The following is a 19,972-nucleotide window of genomic DNA, read 5'->3' as shown; positions in this document are numbered from 1 at the left end:
CTTATTGCTCTTATCCTCTTTTGTTCTCTCTATCTATCTCCCTCGCTGTTTCTGTTCTGCGGCTGCTTGCTTTTTTTCTGCTGATGCTGTGTTGGCCCCAGAGAGACAAGAAAGAGAGAAACAGCTAGTTTGACTTGTGAGGCAGAATAACGTCGACCCCGTTAAAAGGATTCTGTGAGTTTTCCAAACTCTGAGTGAAAATAAGGAAATTGATATTTAAATGAGCACAGATTCTTGAGCAAAACGGGCAGAAAAAATGTCAGAAAAAAACAGAAAAAATGTCTTTTATTCAAAAATGTGTTTTTCTCAACACTGTCAGATGCAAAAATAGATTCAAATACCTATTATAGTTGTATGGAAATGTTTTCTTTTAAAAACATGCATTTCTGTATTTATTGGGTTTAGTGTATATATATATATCACAGTTGATTTTAGGGTAATGTAATGCCATGTTGTTTTTTGCATATGGGTCAATGACGTGACGGGTCATTTTTTTGTCCAAAGGTCTTAATAATAATTAAAAAAAACAAAGATATGACATCTAAAGTATGTAAGGTAGTACAACTAGATCTCTTTTATTGAATCCAAAAGTTTTAATTATATTTTGCTACATATAAATGTATTTTAAAGATTTTGAAGTGTCAAAAGGTCATTTGGTTTAACTGTCTAAAGGTTAATATTACGGGAGAGGATTAGGGCCAAGCAATAATAAAAAAATAAAACCATCTCGAGATTAAAGTTGTTAAATTTCGAGAAAAAGGTCGAGATAAAATGTTGAGAATAAACTCATTAAATTATGAGAAAAAAGTCGTTAAATTTCGAGAAAAAAAGTTGAGATAAAATTTTGTTGTTATTTAACGAATTTGTTCTTGTAATTTAACGACATTTTTCTCATAATTTAATGACTTTATTCTCAACATTTTATCTCAACTTTTTTTCTCTAAATTTAACGACTTTTTTTCTCATAATTTAATGAATTTGTTCTCATAATCTAACAACTTTTTTCTCATAATTTAATGAGTTTATTCTCAACATTTTATTTTGACTTTTTTCTCGAAATTTAACGAGTTTTTTCTCGTAATTTAATGAGTTTATTCTCAACATTTTATTTAGACTTTTTTCTCTAAATTTAACAACTTTAATCTCGAGATGGTTTTATTTTTTTATTATTGCTTGGCCCTAATCCTCTTCCGTATAATACAGCCATTTCATTTGTGATTAAAATATCTTAAAATGTAATAAATGTATATATATTTTTATTCAGGCATGATGATTTTATAACATCATATATCAACATTAAATTAAAATTATGTGTAGAAGTTGTTGCTTTGTTATGGGAATGTCCGGAAAAATGAATTTCATTGATGTCATTCGGAGTAACCAATATAAAGGGATCATTTTGGATCGAGTTATGCGTTCAATATCATGTGACAGGATGTGACATCATTCAGACACCTGCACAGGACCACATGATCGTGAAGCAAAGTAACTAACTCTCTCTTAACTATTTAAAAAATTCATGTTTTCACTTCCTTATACACATGTCCCGAAACATCAGGTCATTCGGTGCAACCGCTATAAAACATGGAAAATGTTGTATTATTTTAATAACTTGTACTAAATATTAAAAAAAAATATTGTCCTTTTGTTAGCTAGCTAGATATCAGCCTGTTAGCACTGTTTGAAAATATCGTCATTTGGTATAACCAAAAGTGTCATTCGGTAAAACCGAAATTTGGGTTAAACCGAATGACTTTTTTGGTGACAAATTTTGTCCATCTTGTGAAAAATGACAAAATCAGTGTTAATTGATTATAAGAACCACATAATCTCTTTGTTAACACTTAACAAAACTTCAAAATTAATTAGATCTCCATTATGTTTTTTTTACACTTAAAAACCTTATTCGTCAATGACCCATATATCTTCTTCAAAGTAAGCAGACGTGAGCATATGGTAAATTAACCTTTAACATGGTCTCTAGACACAATCCCAGCATCCTCTTGTGGGTCTTTAGAGTTGAACATCTGATGGCAGCAGTTCCCCGGCAATCATGTGTTTAAAATAGAGAGCTTTAGAAGAGGATGTTGTTGGTTTCCAGTTGCATCAGCTTGTGTGCATTGGCATGTGAGTTATATTCACAAGTGTGCCATGTTTTGATTTTATACATAACATTTGTGGTGCATTTTATTTGTGGTCAACATCAAATAGGACGCTGTTACAAGATCAAGCATCCAATCAGATTAAGCATGTGAGCTGATAAATAGGTGTTTACTCAGGTGTAATTTAATGGCCTGTCACATTTACACTATAAACAAGAGAAGGAAGTCACACATAGTCAATAACCACAGCTCAATGTCTGGCCACCCATTAACAGCAGGTTACAATGAAAGGCAATAGACTTGATGTAAACAAAAGTAATTTACTCACCCCCATGTCCCCATCCAAGGTGTTTATGTCTTTCTTTCTTCAGTCGAAAAGAAATTAAGGTTTTTGATGGAAACATTCCAGGATTTTTCTCCATATAGTGGACTTCAGTGGGGATCAACAGGTTGAAGGTCCAAATTAAAGTTTCAATGCAGCTTCAAAGAGCTCTACATGATCCTAGACGAGGAATAAGGGTCTTCTCTAGCGAAACGATCGGTTATTTTCTAAAAAAATAAAAATATATATATACTTTTTAACCACAAATGCTCGTCTTGAACATTAGCTCTGCGATGTCTGACATCGTTGTTTTACCTTTTTTTTGTAAAGGCCATTTGACTTAGTCATTGCATGTTCGCTTTGTATACACTGGATCAGTACTTGCGTGTGACATTTCCAAATGTGATTACGTAATGCGTGAAGTCATGCAAGATGGGCATTTGTGATTAAAAAGTATATACATTTTTTTATTTTTTTTAGAAAATGACCAATCGTTTCACTAGATAAGACCCTTATTCCTCATCTGGGATCATGTAGAGCTATTTGAAGCTGCACTGAAACTGACATTTGGACCTTCAACCTGTTGGTCCCCGTTGAAGTCCACTATATGGAGAAAATTCTGCAATGTTTTCCTCAAAAACCATAATTTCTTTTCGACTGAAGAAAGAAAGACACAAACATCTTGGATGACATGGGGGTGAGTAAACGATCAGGAAATTTTAATTCTGGAGTGAACTAATCCTTTAAGGGAAAGTGTTTAGCAGGTTTAGCTGACTGGATTTGCGTGCAACTCACTAACAACATCTCCATTGTGCAGTATGGCCGTTAGGGTTACTGTAAGGTGGTGACACCTTAGACAGACCTACTTAAGGAAGAGTAGGTCAGTATGGGATTACTTGCTGACAGTTTGACAGAATTCAACTATTTCCAACCAAACCCCGAGGTCTGAAACTTATCCTTGTACATGAATTTACATGTTTCTAGTTTTGCAAATGCTTCTAGCAATGCAGGCTTGATTGCATGCATTGTTGCATTCCCAAATATGTCAACGTATAATTCATGACGCAATGCAAGCATGCATTGAATTTTTAGCATTTATTCAGCCAGACCTTTTCAGCTGCAAGAGGAACTATAGCATGCATTAGCATAAACTGTATTCTAGAGTCAATGTTCTACTTTAATAGGAGACAGCTTGCTGTTAATATAAACTTAGTTTACTACCTGAACAAAAACATTTGGGTCCTTGATTATGATTTCATTTTTTTAACTTTAGTTAGTGTGTAATGTTGCTGTTTGAGCATAAACAACATCTGCAAAGTTCAATGCAAAGGGAGATATATACGTCCAGTTTCATTCTAAAAGTTGTAACTTCCTCCTGAGTCTCTCTATCAGTGTCGACTCCGGTTTGAACAATGTAAGGCTGAACACCGTTACTGACAATCCTCATTTTGGCTGCGTGAGATTCTCCAGCTTTGTTGTTGTTGAGCTGTTAAAGCTCCGCCCTCTTCTGGAAAGGGGGCGGGAGCAGCAGCTCATTTGCATTTAAAGGGACACACACAAAAACGGCGTGTTTTTATTCACACCCAAATAGGGGCAAATTTGACAATATATAATAAATCAATATATCAATATAATATTGATATAATAAATGATCTGTGGGGTATTTTGAGCTGAAACTTCACAGATACATTCTGGGGACACCAGAGACTTGTGAAACGGGGCATAATAGGTCCCCTTTAATAATGTAACCATTTGAAGGCTGCTCTATCACCCCCTTGAGTACAATTCAAGAATGCTTTAAGTATTCACAGTGCTTGCATTGCATTCACCAAATATTTGAGCCTGTGATTCTCTTAAACTGGCACAGCGTCAGATCTCTCGCTTTATAGCATCACTTGACTATGATATCACAGGCTTTCAGTCACAGAGCTGAACTCCGACCCCGTCCGATCAGAATGATTGACAGCACAGAGTGGATTAGATGAATTTGGTGGTCATATAGTGAGTGAGTGTATCCAACAGAGCGAAAGCGAGAAAAAGGATGAGCAAGAAAAAATGGTGGAACATAATCAGGATTTTCGGAGGTTAATTTCTGTGACTTCTGGAAGAAGAGGATTGGGGGAAAGGAATTAGAGCAGAAATTAGAACAGAAGATGAGAGGAAAGTAATGGAAAGGAAGAGATGGATGGAAGAATATAATAGAATTAGAATAGGATACGTTTAGTGGACGATAAAACGAAGGAAAAATAGGCAATTCAATGGTTTAAAAGTATACGATTTTAGATTGGGAATTGAATCAATTTATGCCTCCAGTAAAACAGCATGTTATCTCATGCACACACAAACGCTCTGAGAAACACTAAAAGTGCGTGTGTGTGTGTATGAGTGTGTTCATTTCGACAGCTTCTCTGCATTCTCAGCACCTCATCTGTGCTTACAAGGCTTACAAAGAGCAAATGTAGGACGTTTCTTGTTGCAATTTGCATGTACATGTGTGTCAGAGCTCTGATGGGCTTTGTCTTAGTAAAACAGGTCCATCTGGAGTTCATTAGCGTATTGAACGCAAAGATGAGGTGGTATACGTGCGAGCTAATGATGAAGTCCTCTGTCTAACTGAGTCCTCAAATCAATGACGGTCACAAACTGCTGCCTAAGCTGTTTTCTGCAGAGGATTCTGTCTATTTTGGGCACAGTGCAGTGGTTTGCAAGCATGCAGATTCTCTCTGTGTGATCAAGGATGAATAGTGCTCTAATAGGATGTGAAAGTGAATTCAGTAACACTGCTGTACTAAAATATTCACTAAAATATGTGCTAAAATATTCAGATTAGTGCTCAATAAACATGCATTTTCATTTTTTTATGGCTGATTTTTAATTTTTTTTTACCAATAATAACTATAAAGCAGAAAGTATACTTGATTTTTTTTTTTGACGTGTACGCACAGTTGAACGCACAGCCTTGCAAAGTATACTTCACTTGACTCGTACACATACACAGGCTTCAACGCATGCGCAATTTTAAACAATCTCTCACCACGAGTTACAACCCATGTCTTTGTATTCTTTCATGCTAGAATTGTACAAATTAGGGTACTTTCTAACCTCTTCGCACAATCTCTCATCTATATACTGTACGCCTCTATCTACACTGTAGCTTGCATGCGTTCCGCTCTGTTCTGTTTATGCAGGTTTTCTTTGACTACCTTGTGGATAAACTAATTACTGCAAATAAATAAAATGCACATGTGCGACCTGCACATACAAAGTATGTGCGGTTACCAAAATTCGGCCATGTGCGTATAGTCAGTGCGTACTACTGATGATGAAATTTGTATGCTGACCCTCACGTATGTGTAAAAAGTGAAGTATATTTTGGCCTTAAAGATGAAGCTTTCAAAATTGTTCTAAATTTAAAAGAATAGCCACACCAAAAATATAACTGAGAAACAATATTGTTTTAATCACTTTTACAAAGATTTTTCCTAAATGATGAACATATAAAACATTGACAGCCAATCAGAATGCATCCTGCTTTAAAAAGCTTTAGCATTTAAAGTGACAGATGACAAAACCGCAGTGTAAACAGAACAATATTGATCATTGGTGTGGATTCTAATATAGTTATGGTTATAGTTATCATTCTTGGTGTGAACGGGCCTCCCAATCCTAAATATTTGTTTAAATCCTTGCAAAGTATCAAGACTTGGTTATTATTTCAACTCTGACTTCGATTATACTTAAAGGAGACCTATAATGCCCCTTTTATAAGATGTAATATAAGTCTCCGATGTCCCCAGAATGTGTCTGTGAAGTTTCCCTATATAAAGGGACATGAATATTGCAATGAAAAAAAAGGTTTTATTTGAAAATGCATTTTGCACTAAATTCTGTGACTAAATTCAGTCTCCTGTTAATTATATCAGTACTGAGTCATAAAGACGGCACTCAAATTGCACCATTTTCTGAGAATGGCAGCAAAAACCACTCTCTCTGTATACTGACACACAGCACAGCATAAGAGAGTTGCAGAGATCTATGTCCTCTACATTCAGCCCAGTGGGGTTCTGCTAATATCCCCCTGTCTGCAAAAGATACCCACAACCCCCCTCTCCGCTGTCTTCCTCTTCAGCGAGGGGGAAGGGGTTTGTCTTTGATGTTCAACGCTTCAGGGCTCTGTCTGTCTGATATCATGGCCACTGCGTTTCATTTCACTTCGACTGTTTGTATTGATTCAGAGTGTTTGTGTTTTGTATTAGAAATGATCTTGTCTGAATTTGATTGTTTATCTTGGATTTTAATCTTCGTCTGACCTTGTAGCAGAAGCATCATGCCTTTTAGAAACAAGATAATTTTCAATGCAAATACCAAAAGATTATTTGTAATGTTGATCATTAAGAAGCATTATTAGTTTATGTAAAAAAGTGTTTATAAGTGTGTGTGTGTGTGTGTGTGTATGTGTGTGTATATATATATATATATATATATATATATATATATATATATATATATATATATATATATATATATATATATATATATATATATATATATATATATATATATATATATATATATATATATATATATATATATATCCAGTCTTCAGTGTCACATGGTCCTTCAGAAATCATTCTAAAAAAATTATTTTCATTATTTTGTCATCGCAACATTTTTTTTTTTTGTTAAATCAACTTAGATAATTAATGTGGTTCAGATAACATAATATTTTGAGTATCTGTTGATTAATCCAATCGCCTTCATTGTATTAACTTTTAATTTTTTTTTGTATTAACTCATTGTATTAACTCAATTTTAAGGCAACCAGGTAACTTAATTTAAGTTAAACCAACAATTCTTTTTTTACAGTGCAGAAGACTGGAGTAATGATGCTGAAAATTCAGCTTTGCATCACAGAAAAAAAATTACATTTTAAAATATATTCAAATAGAAAATCAGTTATTTTAAATTGTAATAATATTTCACAATATTACTGTTTTTACTGCATTTTTGGTCAAATAAATATAGCTTTGGTGAGCAGAAGATAATTCTTGTAAAAAAAAAAATAGTTCATTAAAAACTACTTGGTCCCTCTGGTCCCTTTACTAATCAAAAAACTGTATGACCTAGACAAACGTCTTTTTGTTTTTGATCATGTCTTTTCTTAACAGTTACACTAATAAAATCACAAATGCCGCTGATGCCCCTTCAAAAAATGGGTTCATTGTAGAGAGCAATTTTATCATCTTTATTCAGCCAGCTGAAGGACCTTGATCATAAATCATCCGTGACACACAGAATATGCATGCGCATGGTATTATATGAGCACATATGTGCGTGGTACAGTACAATCTGCTTGTTTATGTTGGTGCACAAATCGTGTGGGAGTTTGTGTGTGTGATTTCTGAGCATCGCTGTCGGCGTTTCTGTGTACATTTCACACTTTCCTGCAAGACCTCTCTCACACTAACGCCTCTTTGCTATTCTGATAGAAATCCTCAGTGATCTGACCTGTCTGCTCCGAGAGGGAGAGAGATCGCTTCCCTCTGCTTTGTGTTAGCAGATGAGACACCAGTCGACTGCGATCAGGCACCGTGCACAAATAGGTCAAGTGAAGGTGTCTATGCTGGTTCTGCAGACTGGAAGAACTCTTTCTGCTCTCTGGCCTGACGGCACACACATTCAGTACCCAGAATCCACCTGCAGGGCTTTGCATTCACAATGGACATTCATTATGCAAGCACATTTGCACAGCTGGAATGAAAAATACTTCATATTGTAGTGGCCATTAATGATTGCTCAAAGCAATTATGAAAATGACAAGAAGTCTTTATAAAACTACTGAAATATGTAGATAGATTTTTATTTTTAATATCTAATAATCATTTTTAAAGGTGCCCTAGAATCAAAAATTGAATTTACCTCGACATAGTTGAATAACAAGAGTTCAGTACATGGAAATGACATACACTGAGTTTCAAACTCCATTGTTTCCTCCTCCTTATATAAATCTCATTTGTTTAAAAGACCTCTGAAGAACAGGCGAATCTCAACACCGACTGTTACGTAACAGTCGGGATTATTAATATGTACGCCCCCAATATTTGCATATGCCAGCCCATGTTCAAGGCATTACACAAGGGCAGCCAGTATTAACATCTGGATCTGTGCACAGCTGAATCATCAGACTAGGTAAGCAAGCAAGGACAATAGTGAAAAATAGCAGATGGAGCAATAATAACTGACATGATCCATGATATCATGATATTTTTAGTGATATTTGTAAATTGCCTTTCTAAATGTTTCGTTAGCATGTTGCTAATGTACTGTTAAATGTGGTTAAAGTTACCATCGTTTCTTACTGTATTCACGGAGATAAGAGAGCCATCGCTATTTTCATTTTTAAACACTTGCAGTCTGTATAATTCATAAACACAACTTCATTCTTTATAAATCTCTCCAACAGTGTGTAATGTTAGCTTTAGCCACAGAGCACTATCAAACTCATTCAGAATCAAATGTAAACATCCAAATAAATACTATACTCACATGATCCGATCCATGCATGCAGCATGAATGATGAACATCTTGTAAAGATCCATTTGAGGGTTATATTAGCTGTGTAAACTTTTTTTATGCACTGTATAACTGCACTTATACTCGAGAGCTCGGGAAGGCAGGGAGCGAGAGATTTAAAGGGGCCGCGCGCTGAATCGGTGCATAGTTAATGATGCCCCAAAATAGGCAGTTAAAAAAATGAACTAAAAAAAATCTATGGGGTATTTTGAGCTGAAACTTCAGACACATTCAGGGGACACCTTAGACTTATATTACATCTTTTAAAAACATAATCTAGGGCACCTTTAAATAAATAATTCAATGTTCAATGAAATAGAGATTAATATTATCCTACATATATATTTTAATTAATAACAAATATATATATATATATATATATATATATATAATATTATATTATATACACACACACACACACATATATAAAAATATCTAAAATATATATATATATATATATATATATATATATATATATATATATATATATATATATATATATATATATATATATATATATAATGTATATATATATATGTATATATATAATTTAGATATTTTTATATGTGTGTGTGTGTGTGTATATAATATAATATAATATTATATATATATATATATATATATATATGAAATTGAAATATGAAAATTTAATAAATAATTTCAAAATAGGAAATAAAATTGTTTCATTCAATACAGATCACCACAATCCTATATATTTATATATATATATATATATATATATATATATATATATATATATATATATATATATATATATATATATATATATATATATAATAAATTATAAAATAAAAGATATATATATATAGTATTGATCTGTAATTTATTGATCAATTTTATATTTATTTAATTTATTTATTTATCTTACTTATTTATTTGGTTAGTTGATCAGAAGAAAATGTGAGTAGTTGCCAGGTGGCTAATGATGTTGCTAAGACTTTCTCTTTGGTGAATCAGTGTGACGATAGCTAATGAAATGATGGTTTGAGGTGGCTGATGGCATCTGTGTCCGGTTATCTTGACTGATGTCAGATCAGTCTGTGATTGATTGGCCATGTCTTGGCGGCTAGCTTGACTGATCTGCTAATGGTTTGGCTTTATCTGGTTTAGCCTTTGTGGCTGGCATTGTCTTCTTCACCATTTTCCCTTTCTAATACACCCAGGAATGAAAACACACATACAAAGATCTAAAATAATAGTCCTTGTAATGGTGAATGTGTAAGCGCATGATGTATGAGCTAATCTGACAACAGCCAGTATACTGATTGGATCATTATTTTAACAAACCGATCTAATAAGAAGCAATGTTGGTGCTCTAAAAGGCTGATTTGTCAAAGGCCTCATTTATTGTGCATATGTGTGTCTGTTTCTGTAGATTTATAGTTTTAATATTGATCTACATCCATTTGTATTTGTCTTTAAACGTAAAAGTGTGTCATAATAGTTCTGAAAATGTTATCCCACTGTAGATTTACATGAACTCACACTATCCACCTTTGTGTGGATACTAGCACAGCTAAGATAATTTGGTCTATGCAGAAGCTGATGAGAAATGTTCAATTTCATATTGAGATCTCTTTAGAAACGCTAGAGATACAGAAACATGTAATATTACTCATATTTTTTGATGAAATCTCACTTTTAAAAGTATACAAACTATTCTAAATGCATCATTTGTCAATTTTTTCCTCTCATTATGAACCATAAAGTGAATTTTCCATTCAACCACCAACACTTTCTTAAACCCAATAGTAATTGTCTGAACAAAAACTAATTTTAATTGAAAGTAAAGCACTGCCATTGCACTAACGAGTATGAAAAAACTTTGAACGAAATCATACATCATGTGAAAATCCATTCATGCACATTTGATGAAGTGGAGTAAATTTGGACAGTGAATCCTGGATTTGTCCTTGGATCTGTCAAGCAAATGCAGCATTAACTGTAACACTCACAAACCCTGGCGCTCACAGACAGAAATGACAAATGCTGTTTCATAATGATGATGTGTATTCTTCCATCTCTCCCATTTGCCAAACGAGCAAACGCGATTGCCACATGGAAAATAGTTCCCTCTCTTCCTCACCTTTAAACAGGGGAGTGTATTTATAGCCCTCATCTCATGGTGTCTGTGTGGTTCTGTCTGTCATCACAGCGTTCTGCTTAATGATCCTTCAGATTAACCTCAGCTCGTGACTGGAGTGTTTCCTGATGTTCTCGCTTCCTAAATGGCCCTGATGAACATATAATTCACAATTTCTTGGCTGCAGATTTTATCTAGACCACATCCATCCAATCTGTAAGAAATTCTGCACTAATGAAGAACAGGACCCAGAGGGAAAATCAATTGCTTGGAGGTTTCTTGGTGGTTTCATTTAAGTATCAGATGTTTGCAGATGTTTCAGTAAAACTTGTAAAAACAGGCACAAAAGTATAGAAGCTTGTTTCCGCCACTAAATAAAAAAGGTCATTGCGACTTTTTATCTCAAAATTCTGACTTCTTTTCCCAGAATTGCGAGTTATTAACTCACAATTGCAGAATAAAAATTCACAATTCTGACTTTTTTTTTCTCATAATTCTGACTTTTTCCCTCGCAATTGCGAGTTTATATCACACAACTTTATAACTCACAATTCTGACTTTATAAAACGCAATTGTGAGTTTATATCACATAATTGTGAGGGGGAAAAAAAGTCAGAATTGTGATATAAAAAGTTGCAATTACCTTTTCTATTTTTATTCAGTGCCGGAAACAAGCTTCCATACAAAAGAGATCTCTTTTGTGATTTTCACACTGTGGGATGTGTTCCACTAACGTCACCTACTATGTGTGATCTCTGTTTGTACAGGAAGAGGAAATGCCAGAAGTGGAGATAGACATTGATGATCTCCTGGAGGTGAACAGTGAAGATGAGAGAGCCGTAAAACTACAGGTAAACTCCTGTGTGAACATGTGTTTGTAAAAGAATGTGTTTTCCTTTTAGGATATGTTTACACGACAACAATGTACTAAAAACTGAAACGTTTTTACCTTTGCGTTTTCATGTACAGAAGACAACGTTGTCAAATTGATCCCCATTCACAGGGATCCACGAAAATGACTAAAAACACTGTATTCTCCTGCCAGGCCAGTAGATGACGATGTCACTTTGTAAAGAAACACTGTACGCCTATAGACTGAACATGTAATACGTACGGAGCCCCGCACATGACATGCAAGAAAAAAAATTAAATTGTGCACACGACTTACTAATTCGTTCCCTCAATTTACTAAATAGTGCATGATTTATAAATTGAGGGAACAAAATAATAAATCGTCTGCACGTTTTAGCAAATCGAGGGAACAAAATAGTAAATCATGTGCATTTTTTAGTAAATCGAGGGAACGAAGTAGTAAATCGTGAGTACATTTTAGTAAATTGAGGGAACGAAATAGTAAATCGTGTGCACTTTTTAGTAAATCGAGGGAACAAAATAATAAATCGTCCACACTTTTGAGTAAATCCAGGGAACAAAATAGTAAATTGTGCGCACTTTTTATTAAATCGAGGGAACGAAATAGTGAATTGTGTGCACTTTTTAGTAAATCGAGGGAGCGAAATAGTAAATCGTGCGCACTTTTTAGTAAATCGAAGGAACGAAATAGTAAATCGTGTGCACTTTTTAGCAAATCGAGGGAACGAAATAGTAAATCGTGCGCATTTTTTAGTAAATCGAGGGAACGAAATAGTAAATCGTGAGCACGTTTTAGTAAATTGAGGGAACAAAATAGTAAATCGTGAGCACGTTTTAGTAAATTGAGGGAACGAAATAGTAAATCGTGAGCACGTTTTAGTAAATTGAGGGAACGAAATGGTAAACCATGCGCACTTTTTAATAAATCAAGGGAACGAAATAGTAAATCGTGAGCACGTTTTAGTAAATCGAGGGAATGAAATAGTAAATCGTGCGCTCTTTTTAGTAAATTGAGGGAACGAAATAGTAAATCATGCGCACTTTTTAGTAAATAGAGGGAACGAAATAGTAAATCGTGTGCACTTTTTAGTAAATCGAGGGAACAAAATAATAAATCGTCCACACTTTTGAGTAAATCCAGGGAACAAAATAGTAAATTGTGCGCACTTTTTATTAAATCGAGGGAATGAAATAGTGAATTGTGCGCACTTTTTAGTAAATCGAGGGAGCGAAATAGTAAATCGTGCACACTTTTTAGTAAATCGAAGGAACGAAATAGTAAATCGTGTGCACTTTTTAGTAAATCGAGGGAACAAAATAATAAATCGTCCACACTTTTGAGTAAATCCAGGGAACAAAATAGTAAATTGTGCGCACTTTTTATTAAATCGAGGGAACGAAATAGTGAATTGTGCGCACTTTTTAGTAAATCGAGGGAACGAAATAGTAAATCGTGTGCACTTTTTAGTAAATCGAGGGAACAAAATAATAAATCGTCCACACTTTTGAGTAAATCCAGGGAACAAAATAGTAAATTGTGCGCACTTTTTATTAAATCGAGGGAACGAAATAGTGAATTGTGCGCACTTTTTAGTAAATCGAGGGAGCGAAATAGTAAATCGTGCGCACTTTTTAGTAAATCGAAGGAACGAAATAGTAAATCGTGTGCACTTTTTAGCAAATCGAGGGAACGAAATAGTAAATCGTGCGCATTTTTTAGTAAATCGAGGGAACGAAATAGTAAATCGTGTGCACTTTTTAGCAAATCGAGGGAACGAAATAGTAATACATGTGCACGTTTTAGTAAATCGAGGGAATGAAATAGTAAATCGTGAACACGTTTTAGTAAATTGTGCGCACGATTTAGTAAATCAAGGCAAACGAAATGGTAAATCGTGTGTACGATTTAGCCTACTTTTCTTTTTTTTTTTTTCCCTGCATGTCATGCTCCATGATTACCTGACGTCACCGTTTTCACAAATTTGTGTTTTTGAAGTTTACACAGAGACTATAATGGTATCATTTTCAAAAACGTGCATTTTGAAACCCGTTTTCAAAAGTTAGTGTTTCCAGGCCCCCAGAACGCCATTGTCATGTAAGTTTTCTGTTTTTATTTGAAAATGGTGTAGTGTAAACGGCCTTTAAAGACTGGATTTAGAGTTTAATGCCAAAACATTGCACATGAATGCAAACACTTCTAGCTATGCTCAGTTTCTTTATGTTCTGAAATTTATCAGAATGCAGTTCATAACGCAATGTAAATTTCGCATTCTCAGCACCGCTGAAAAGGGTGTTAAGAGAATCTTGTTGAGTAATTAGATAAAATAGTTCAAGAGGCCATATATGCCCTTTTACAAAGTCTTCATTTAGTTTTTTGGACTCAACTGGAATAGGTTGTCATTCTTGATTGTTTATCATATAATTCAAATAATTTTTTACATATTTTGCATTGTTGCAGCACCTCTCTTTCCAGTCTGTCAGTAACGATCTGGTCTGCGTTTCCCAAAAGCATCATTAGCCAACTATGGTTGCAAGCTCTGTTGAACTGTGTTGGTAATGACAGAACTTGCAAACATAGTTGGCTGGCTTTGGGAAACGCACCCCTGTTTAGTTCCTGTCTCTATGAAGCACATGCTTCCGAAAAGCACAATGTGCTCTGATTGGTCGGCTGGACCAGTGTGTTGAGCATGTTTTTGAAATGTCCAGCCCCTCACCATAACCGCGAGTTTCAACACACTACTAACTAACTCAACCAGGCCCTGCCCCTTTATTTGCATATGTCTTGGGTGAGAATTATTTAAATGAGGAATATTGTGACATGTTTGTTACCGGAAGAAAACTCAAGACTACAATCAGGCGTTTCAGGGAGTTCAGAAACAGTGACACTGATATAGAGAATAACTCCCGCTGGAGGGATTCTGTGCTTTGTAACCCTGCAGACCTTTTTCATGCTCAAACAGCAACATTACACACTAAACAAGGTCCTTTAAAGTATGTTTAAATACTATCTGAATAATAACATCTGCTTTATTGACAAAGACATTAAAATAAACTCTAGCACCCCCTTGAGGGTTTTTACCACCACAGTAATGCAAAAACAAAGTCCGTTCACGTTGTGAATGTATTTTGTCTTTTATGTCTGTAAATGTGTAGGTTTCTGATGTTGTTGTTGTTGTTGTTGTTGTTGTTGTTGTGTGTTTCAGTAGGATGATATCTTCCTTTTTTTGTCCCTCAGGAATCGCTGTCAGACTGCTACAAGCCCACTGATGTAAGTCATAACGTAAAATATAGGCCACCAACATACAGCTCTGTTCCAAAACTAGTGAGCTACCTACGTAGACATCATTTTAAGGAGGATATACACTGATCAGGCATAACATTATGACCACTGACAGATTATCTCTTCATCACGGCACCTGTTAGTGGGTGGGTTATATGAGGCAGCAAGTGAACATTTTGTCCTCAAAGTTGATGTGTTAGAAGCAGGAAAAATGGGCAAGCGTAAGGATTTGAGCGAGTTTGACAAGGACCAAATTGCGATGGCTAGACGACTGGGTCAGAGCATCTCCAAAACTGCAGCTCTTGTGGGATGTTCCCGGTCTGCAGTGGTCAGTATCTGTCAAAAGTGCTCAAAGGCAGGAACAGTGGTGAACCAGCGACAGGGTCATGGACGGCCAAGACTCATTGATGCACGTGGGGAGTGAAGACTGGCCCTTGTGGTCCGATTCAACAAACAAGCTTCTGTAGCTCAAACTGCTCAAGAAGTTAATGCTGGTTCTGATAGAAAGGTGTCAGAATACACAGTGCATCACAGTTTGTTGTGTATGGAGCTGCATAGCTGCAGACCAGTCTGGGTGCCCATGCTGATCCCTGGATGGCTGGGTGGTCTTACCTGGGGAACACATGGCACCAGGATGCACTGTGGGAAGAAGGCAAGCCAGCGGAGGCAGTGTGATGCTTTGGGCAATGCTCTGCTGGGAAACCTTGGGTCCTGCCATCCATGTGGATGATACTTTAACACATACCACCTACCTAAGCATTGTTGCAGACCAGGTACACCCTTTCATGGAAACGGTATTCCCTGGTGGCTGTGGCCTCTTTCAGCAGGATAATGCTCCAGCCACAAAGCAAAAATGGTTCAGGAATGATTTCAGGAGCACAACAATGAGTTTGAGGTGTTGATTTGGCCTCCGAATTCCCCAGATCTCAATCCAATCGAGCATCTGTGGGATGTGCTGAACAAACAAGTCCGATCCATGGAGGCTCCACCTCACAACTTACATGACTTAAAGGATCTGCTGCTAACATCTTGGTGTCAGATACCACAGCACACCTTCAGGGGTCTAGAGGAGTCCATGCCTCGACGGGTCAGGGCTGTTTGTGCAGCAAAAGGGGGGACCAACACAATATTAGGAAGGTGGTCATAATGTTATACCTGATCGGCGTATATCATCTGAAAAGGATACATGAAATGCTGCCTTTTTGGACAAAACAAAAAAAAATCTAAATCATTAACTTATGAGGTTGTATTTTGATTAGGATGCCACCTTGCTGCCTTTGTAGCCAATGAGTGTTTGAAACAGATATTCCTCACAACCTGATACTGCCTAACATCTGCATGTTGTCTTTTAATTCATGCTGTTCCAGTCACTACAAATAAACACACACACACACTGCTTCAGGACATGCTAGTGGATGTCATATGAGTGTGCACTGACCTGAAAACATGCGTGTCCTCAAAGAATCCATCCAACACTATGAAAATCATAATGTATAAGACGGCAGACACAATAACCCACTGACCCACACACACACACACGCATACAGATGCCTTTAGTCTAATATGAACACTCATGTTTACACTCATGACTTGATGAGGACACTTACATTTTACATTTATTTAGTCCCTGTATATTCATACTCTTATTTTTTTACATAATTCTTCTATATAGACTACAGTTCATCAGCCTGGGGTTGGTAAGATTTCTAATAATTAAATAAAAAGCAAACTCTCTCTTACAGTCCTCTCTAATCTAATCACAGACCCTTAAACTATCACGCGTGCTTGTTTGAGTGCACCACTGTCAAAACCGAGCACACAGTTTGTGAATCAATGACCTTGCAGCATTGTTGCTGACCTACAGCCACGGGCTTTACACAGTGAATGAATGAAGCGGAAACATGAGTAGACGAGACTGGAAGAATGTTACTACGCACAGTCTGTCTCACTCTCTCTGTCTTTCTCTCTACACCAGGACTTTGTGCGTGAGCTCCTCGGCAGGATAAGAGGAATGAGAAAACTCAGCGCTCCGCAGAAGAAAAGCTTTTAGGTGCTCAAAAATGCCAACGACAATCCAGCTACCTGGACTACAGGTCCCACAATCCATCACTCAGCCTAGAGTCAACACACAGCCCCTCAAGGACTCCATATCCCAGGATTCCTTTCTGGCCCAGAGTTCATTATCCCAATTTTGTTCAGTACACCCAAGTTGAGCGATCCATTTCACGTAGATCTCACAATAAATCCAAGAGTGCAAAGTTCATCCGGGACACAATCTCAGCAGCCGATCGGGACAGCCCGATGTTCCTGCCCTCAAAATCTCAATGGGTCTTACAGGGCAAACACAATATTACACTGTTTGGTGCAGTATTACAGCTATTTGTGTGAAACCACGAAGCTATTTTATATAGCGTATTAATTATATTTTATAGTGTTTTTCTTTTAAGCAATGTTGTTAAAAGTCACAACCATTTTTTTCTTAATTAACAGACTTTTTAACACCTGTTGGCCTTTCCTGCTGATTTTTGTTTTTGTCCAATCACTGTCCTGAGTGATGGCCAATATTCACCAATATCTGTTCAGTTAAATTGGCCTTCATAGTCATTTTGTTATATTAAGTCTTGTATACTGAAAAATGTATCAAAATTAAGTGAATTTATGCTTGAAGCAAGAACAAATATCCTAACTTAATTCAAAGGGAAAACTTTTTCTGACCTCACTGGCAGATATTTTTTCTCGTTTTAAGCATAAACTCACTTAATTTTGACATTTTTTTCAGAAAACAAGACTTTATATCTCAAGTAATTTTGCTTCTCAAGTAAATGTATCTTGATTTAAGAATGTTTAGATATTGTGCTGGAAAACAAGACAAAAATCATGAACTAACTGATTCAGTTTTAAGTCAGAAAATTGGCCAGAATACATATCAGTCTGTCATATTACCTTCATAATTGTTTTTTGATAATGATAATCTTTCAAGAATGTTTTTTTTGACAGGTCTGTGGCTAAAATAACTACTTTCGTAAAGTGTGTATGATTGCGGTATGTGAAAAGTTCAAAGATTTTGGGTAGGATGTGCTGCCAGAAAGTAAAGAAATAAGGCTATATTCGGAGTTAAATACTATTTATTATGCGGTATACACACTGAATACCCTGTAAATGGAGGGTCGAGTGCATTGCATTGACCTATACACTGCATATTTTGGCAAATGCATTCATGCAATGTAGCATACTGCTGAATTAGTAGCTGAGCATAGCATTCTAGTATGCTATTACGAACATAGCCTGAGATTTGAATGCTTATAAAAGACAACAAGGGCTGCATGACAGTAGATCTTATCAAAAGACTTACTGTGATGATGGTTAGTGTTCATCTAAAGATCGAGTCTAATGATAGCTGGACGGGGTATCTAGTTCGACTCAAGCCATTACTGAAATCACATAAATCTAGGCTTTATCCTCATACGGTTTCACATGGAGGCTGCCAAAGAATATACAGTAAAATGGCGGAATACTAGCGTATTATAAAGTGCTATGGGTGTAAATTGATACATGTATATTCGCTATAAAGAACATTTAATCTTCATGTCGATCGGTGTCATACTCATGGGTCAAAATCTGTGTTTGATGGTTGTATAACAAGGAATCCAGGGGAAAAACTATGGTGCTGTTTAAACTTTTAACCCTCTACAGCGTGGATGGATGATCCGTTTTGCAGGCCGAGAGAGAAAGGGCAAAAATAAATAGAGATTCGCTCTTGTTCTAATACTCTGGAAGACTCTTCTATTTTTATGATATCGCAGTTTCTGTCGGCCTGCATCTAGTATCATTGTGGATTTTAAAGAGTTTGTGTGTTTTCAAGTATGCTTTGGCCCTTCTCTCTGAGAAGAACATTCAGGGTTTAGGCTGATCTCTTTATTTTAGTTTATCAAGTTTCGTTCTAAAATGTATTTGAGTGTGCGGAAGCTTTATTTATGCATGTTTTATTGGCATGATAGGAACATTTTGGATTGCTTATTAAAGCGATGATTTGTCTTTTTATACATTATTACAAGTATTACTCTTTAAATATATTAAATTCACTTTTTATTCATTTTTAATGACTGTATATCTGCGTTTTGGGTGTTTTTAATTGTTTTTCGTTTTTTAAATATATGTAAAGTGTGGTCTTCTGTGCTGTTCTACTTACAATAAAGGCAAAATGTCTGAACTGTTATAATACACATTCTTCAGTGTTGCTTCATTTTATTCACACAAATGCACAACGTATCAAACATGTAGATGTGCACTGAGAAAAACATGCCTGCTTTGGGCTGTTAGTCACAAATTTTTATTTAATTACTGAACGTCACATTAATCCTTGAAATCCTCATCTTGTGGTCCATATCAGTATTCTTACAAATCCTCCATATATAATGTGAACAGATGTGATATATATATATATATATATATATATATATATATATATATATATATTATAAGGTGTCCCCTGAATGTTTCTGTGAAGTTTCAGCTCAAAATACCCCATAGATTTTTTTTACTCATTTTTTTAACTGCTTATTTTGGGGCATCATTAAATTTGCGCCGATTCAGGCTGCGGCCCCTTTAAATTCTCGTGCTCCCCGCCGCCGGAGCTCGCGACTCTATAATACATTGCATAAACAAAGTTCACACAGCTAATATAACCCTCAAAATGGATCTTTACAAAGTGTTCATCG

At 35.7% G+C, this 19,972-nt stretch overlaps 1 protein-coding gene across 1 annotated transcript in view; it reads left to right on the top strand.

Annotated features, from left to right (window-relative positions):
* Positions 1-19,477, top strand: part of ppp1r14c (protein phosphatase 1, regulatory (inhibitor) subunit 14C) — a 20,639-nt gene extending 1,162 nt beyond the window's left edge. The window contains exons 2-4 of the mRNA XM_048178440.1: positions 11,869-11,952; positions 15,210-15,242; positions 17,230-19,477. Coding sequence (XP_048034397.1) covers positions 11,869-11,952; positions 15,210-15,242; positions 17,230-17,304 — 192 coding nt within the window. The 3' untranslated portion in view covers positions 17,305-19,477. The remainder of the gene's footprint in view (positions 1-11,868; positions 11,953-15,209; positions 15,243-17,229) is intronic.
* Positions 19,478-19,972: the final 495 nt, after the last annotated feature.

The sequence above is a fragment of the Megalobrama amblycephala genome, linkage group LG24 (assembly GCF_018812025.1).
Source record: "Megalobrama amblycephala isolate DHTTF-2021 linkage group LG24, ASM1881202v1, whole genome shotgun sequence".
Lineage (NCBI taxonomy): Eukaryota > Metazoa > Chordata > Actinopteri > Cypriniformes > Xenocyprididae > Megalobrama > Megalobrama amblycephala.
This window is presented reverse-complemented; position numbering and strand designations above follow the sequence as displayed.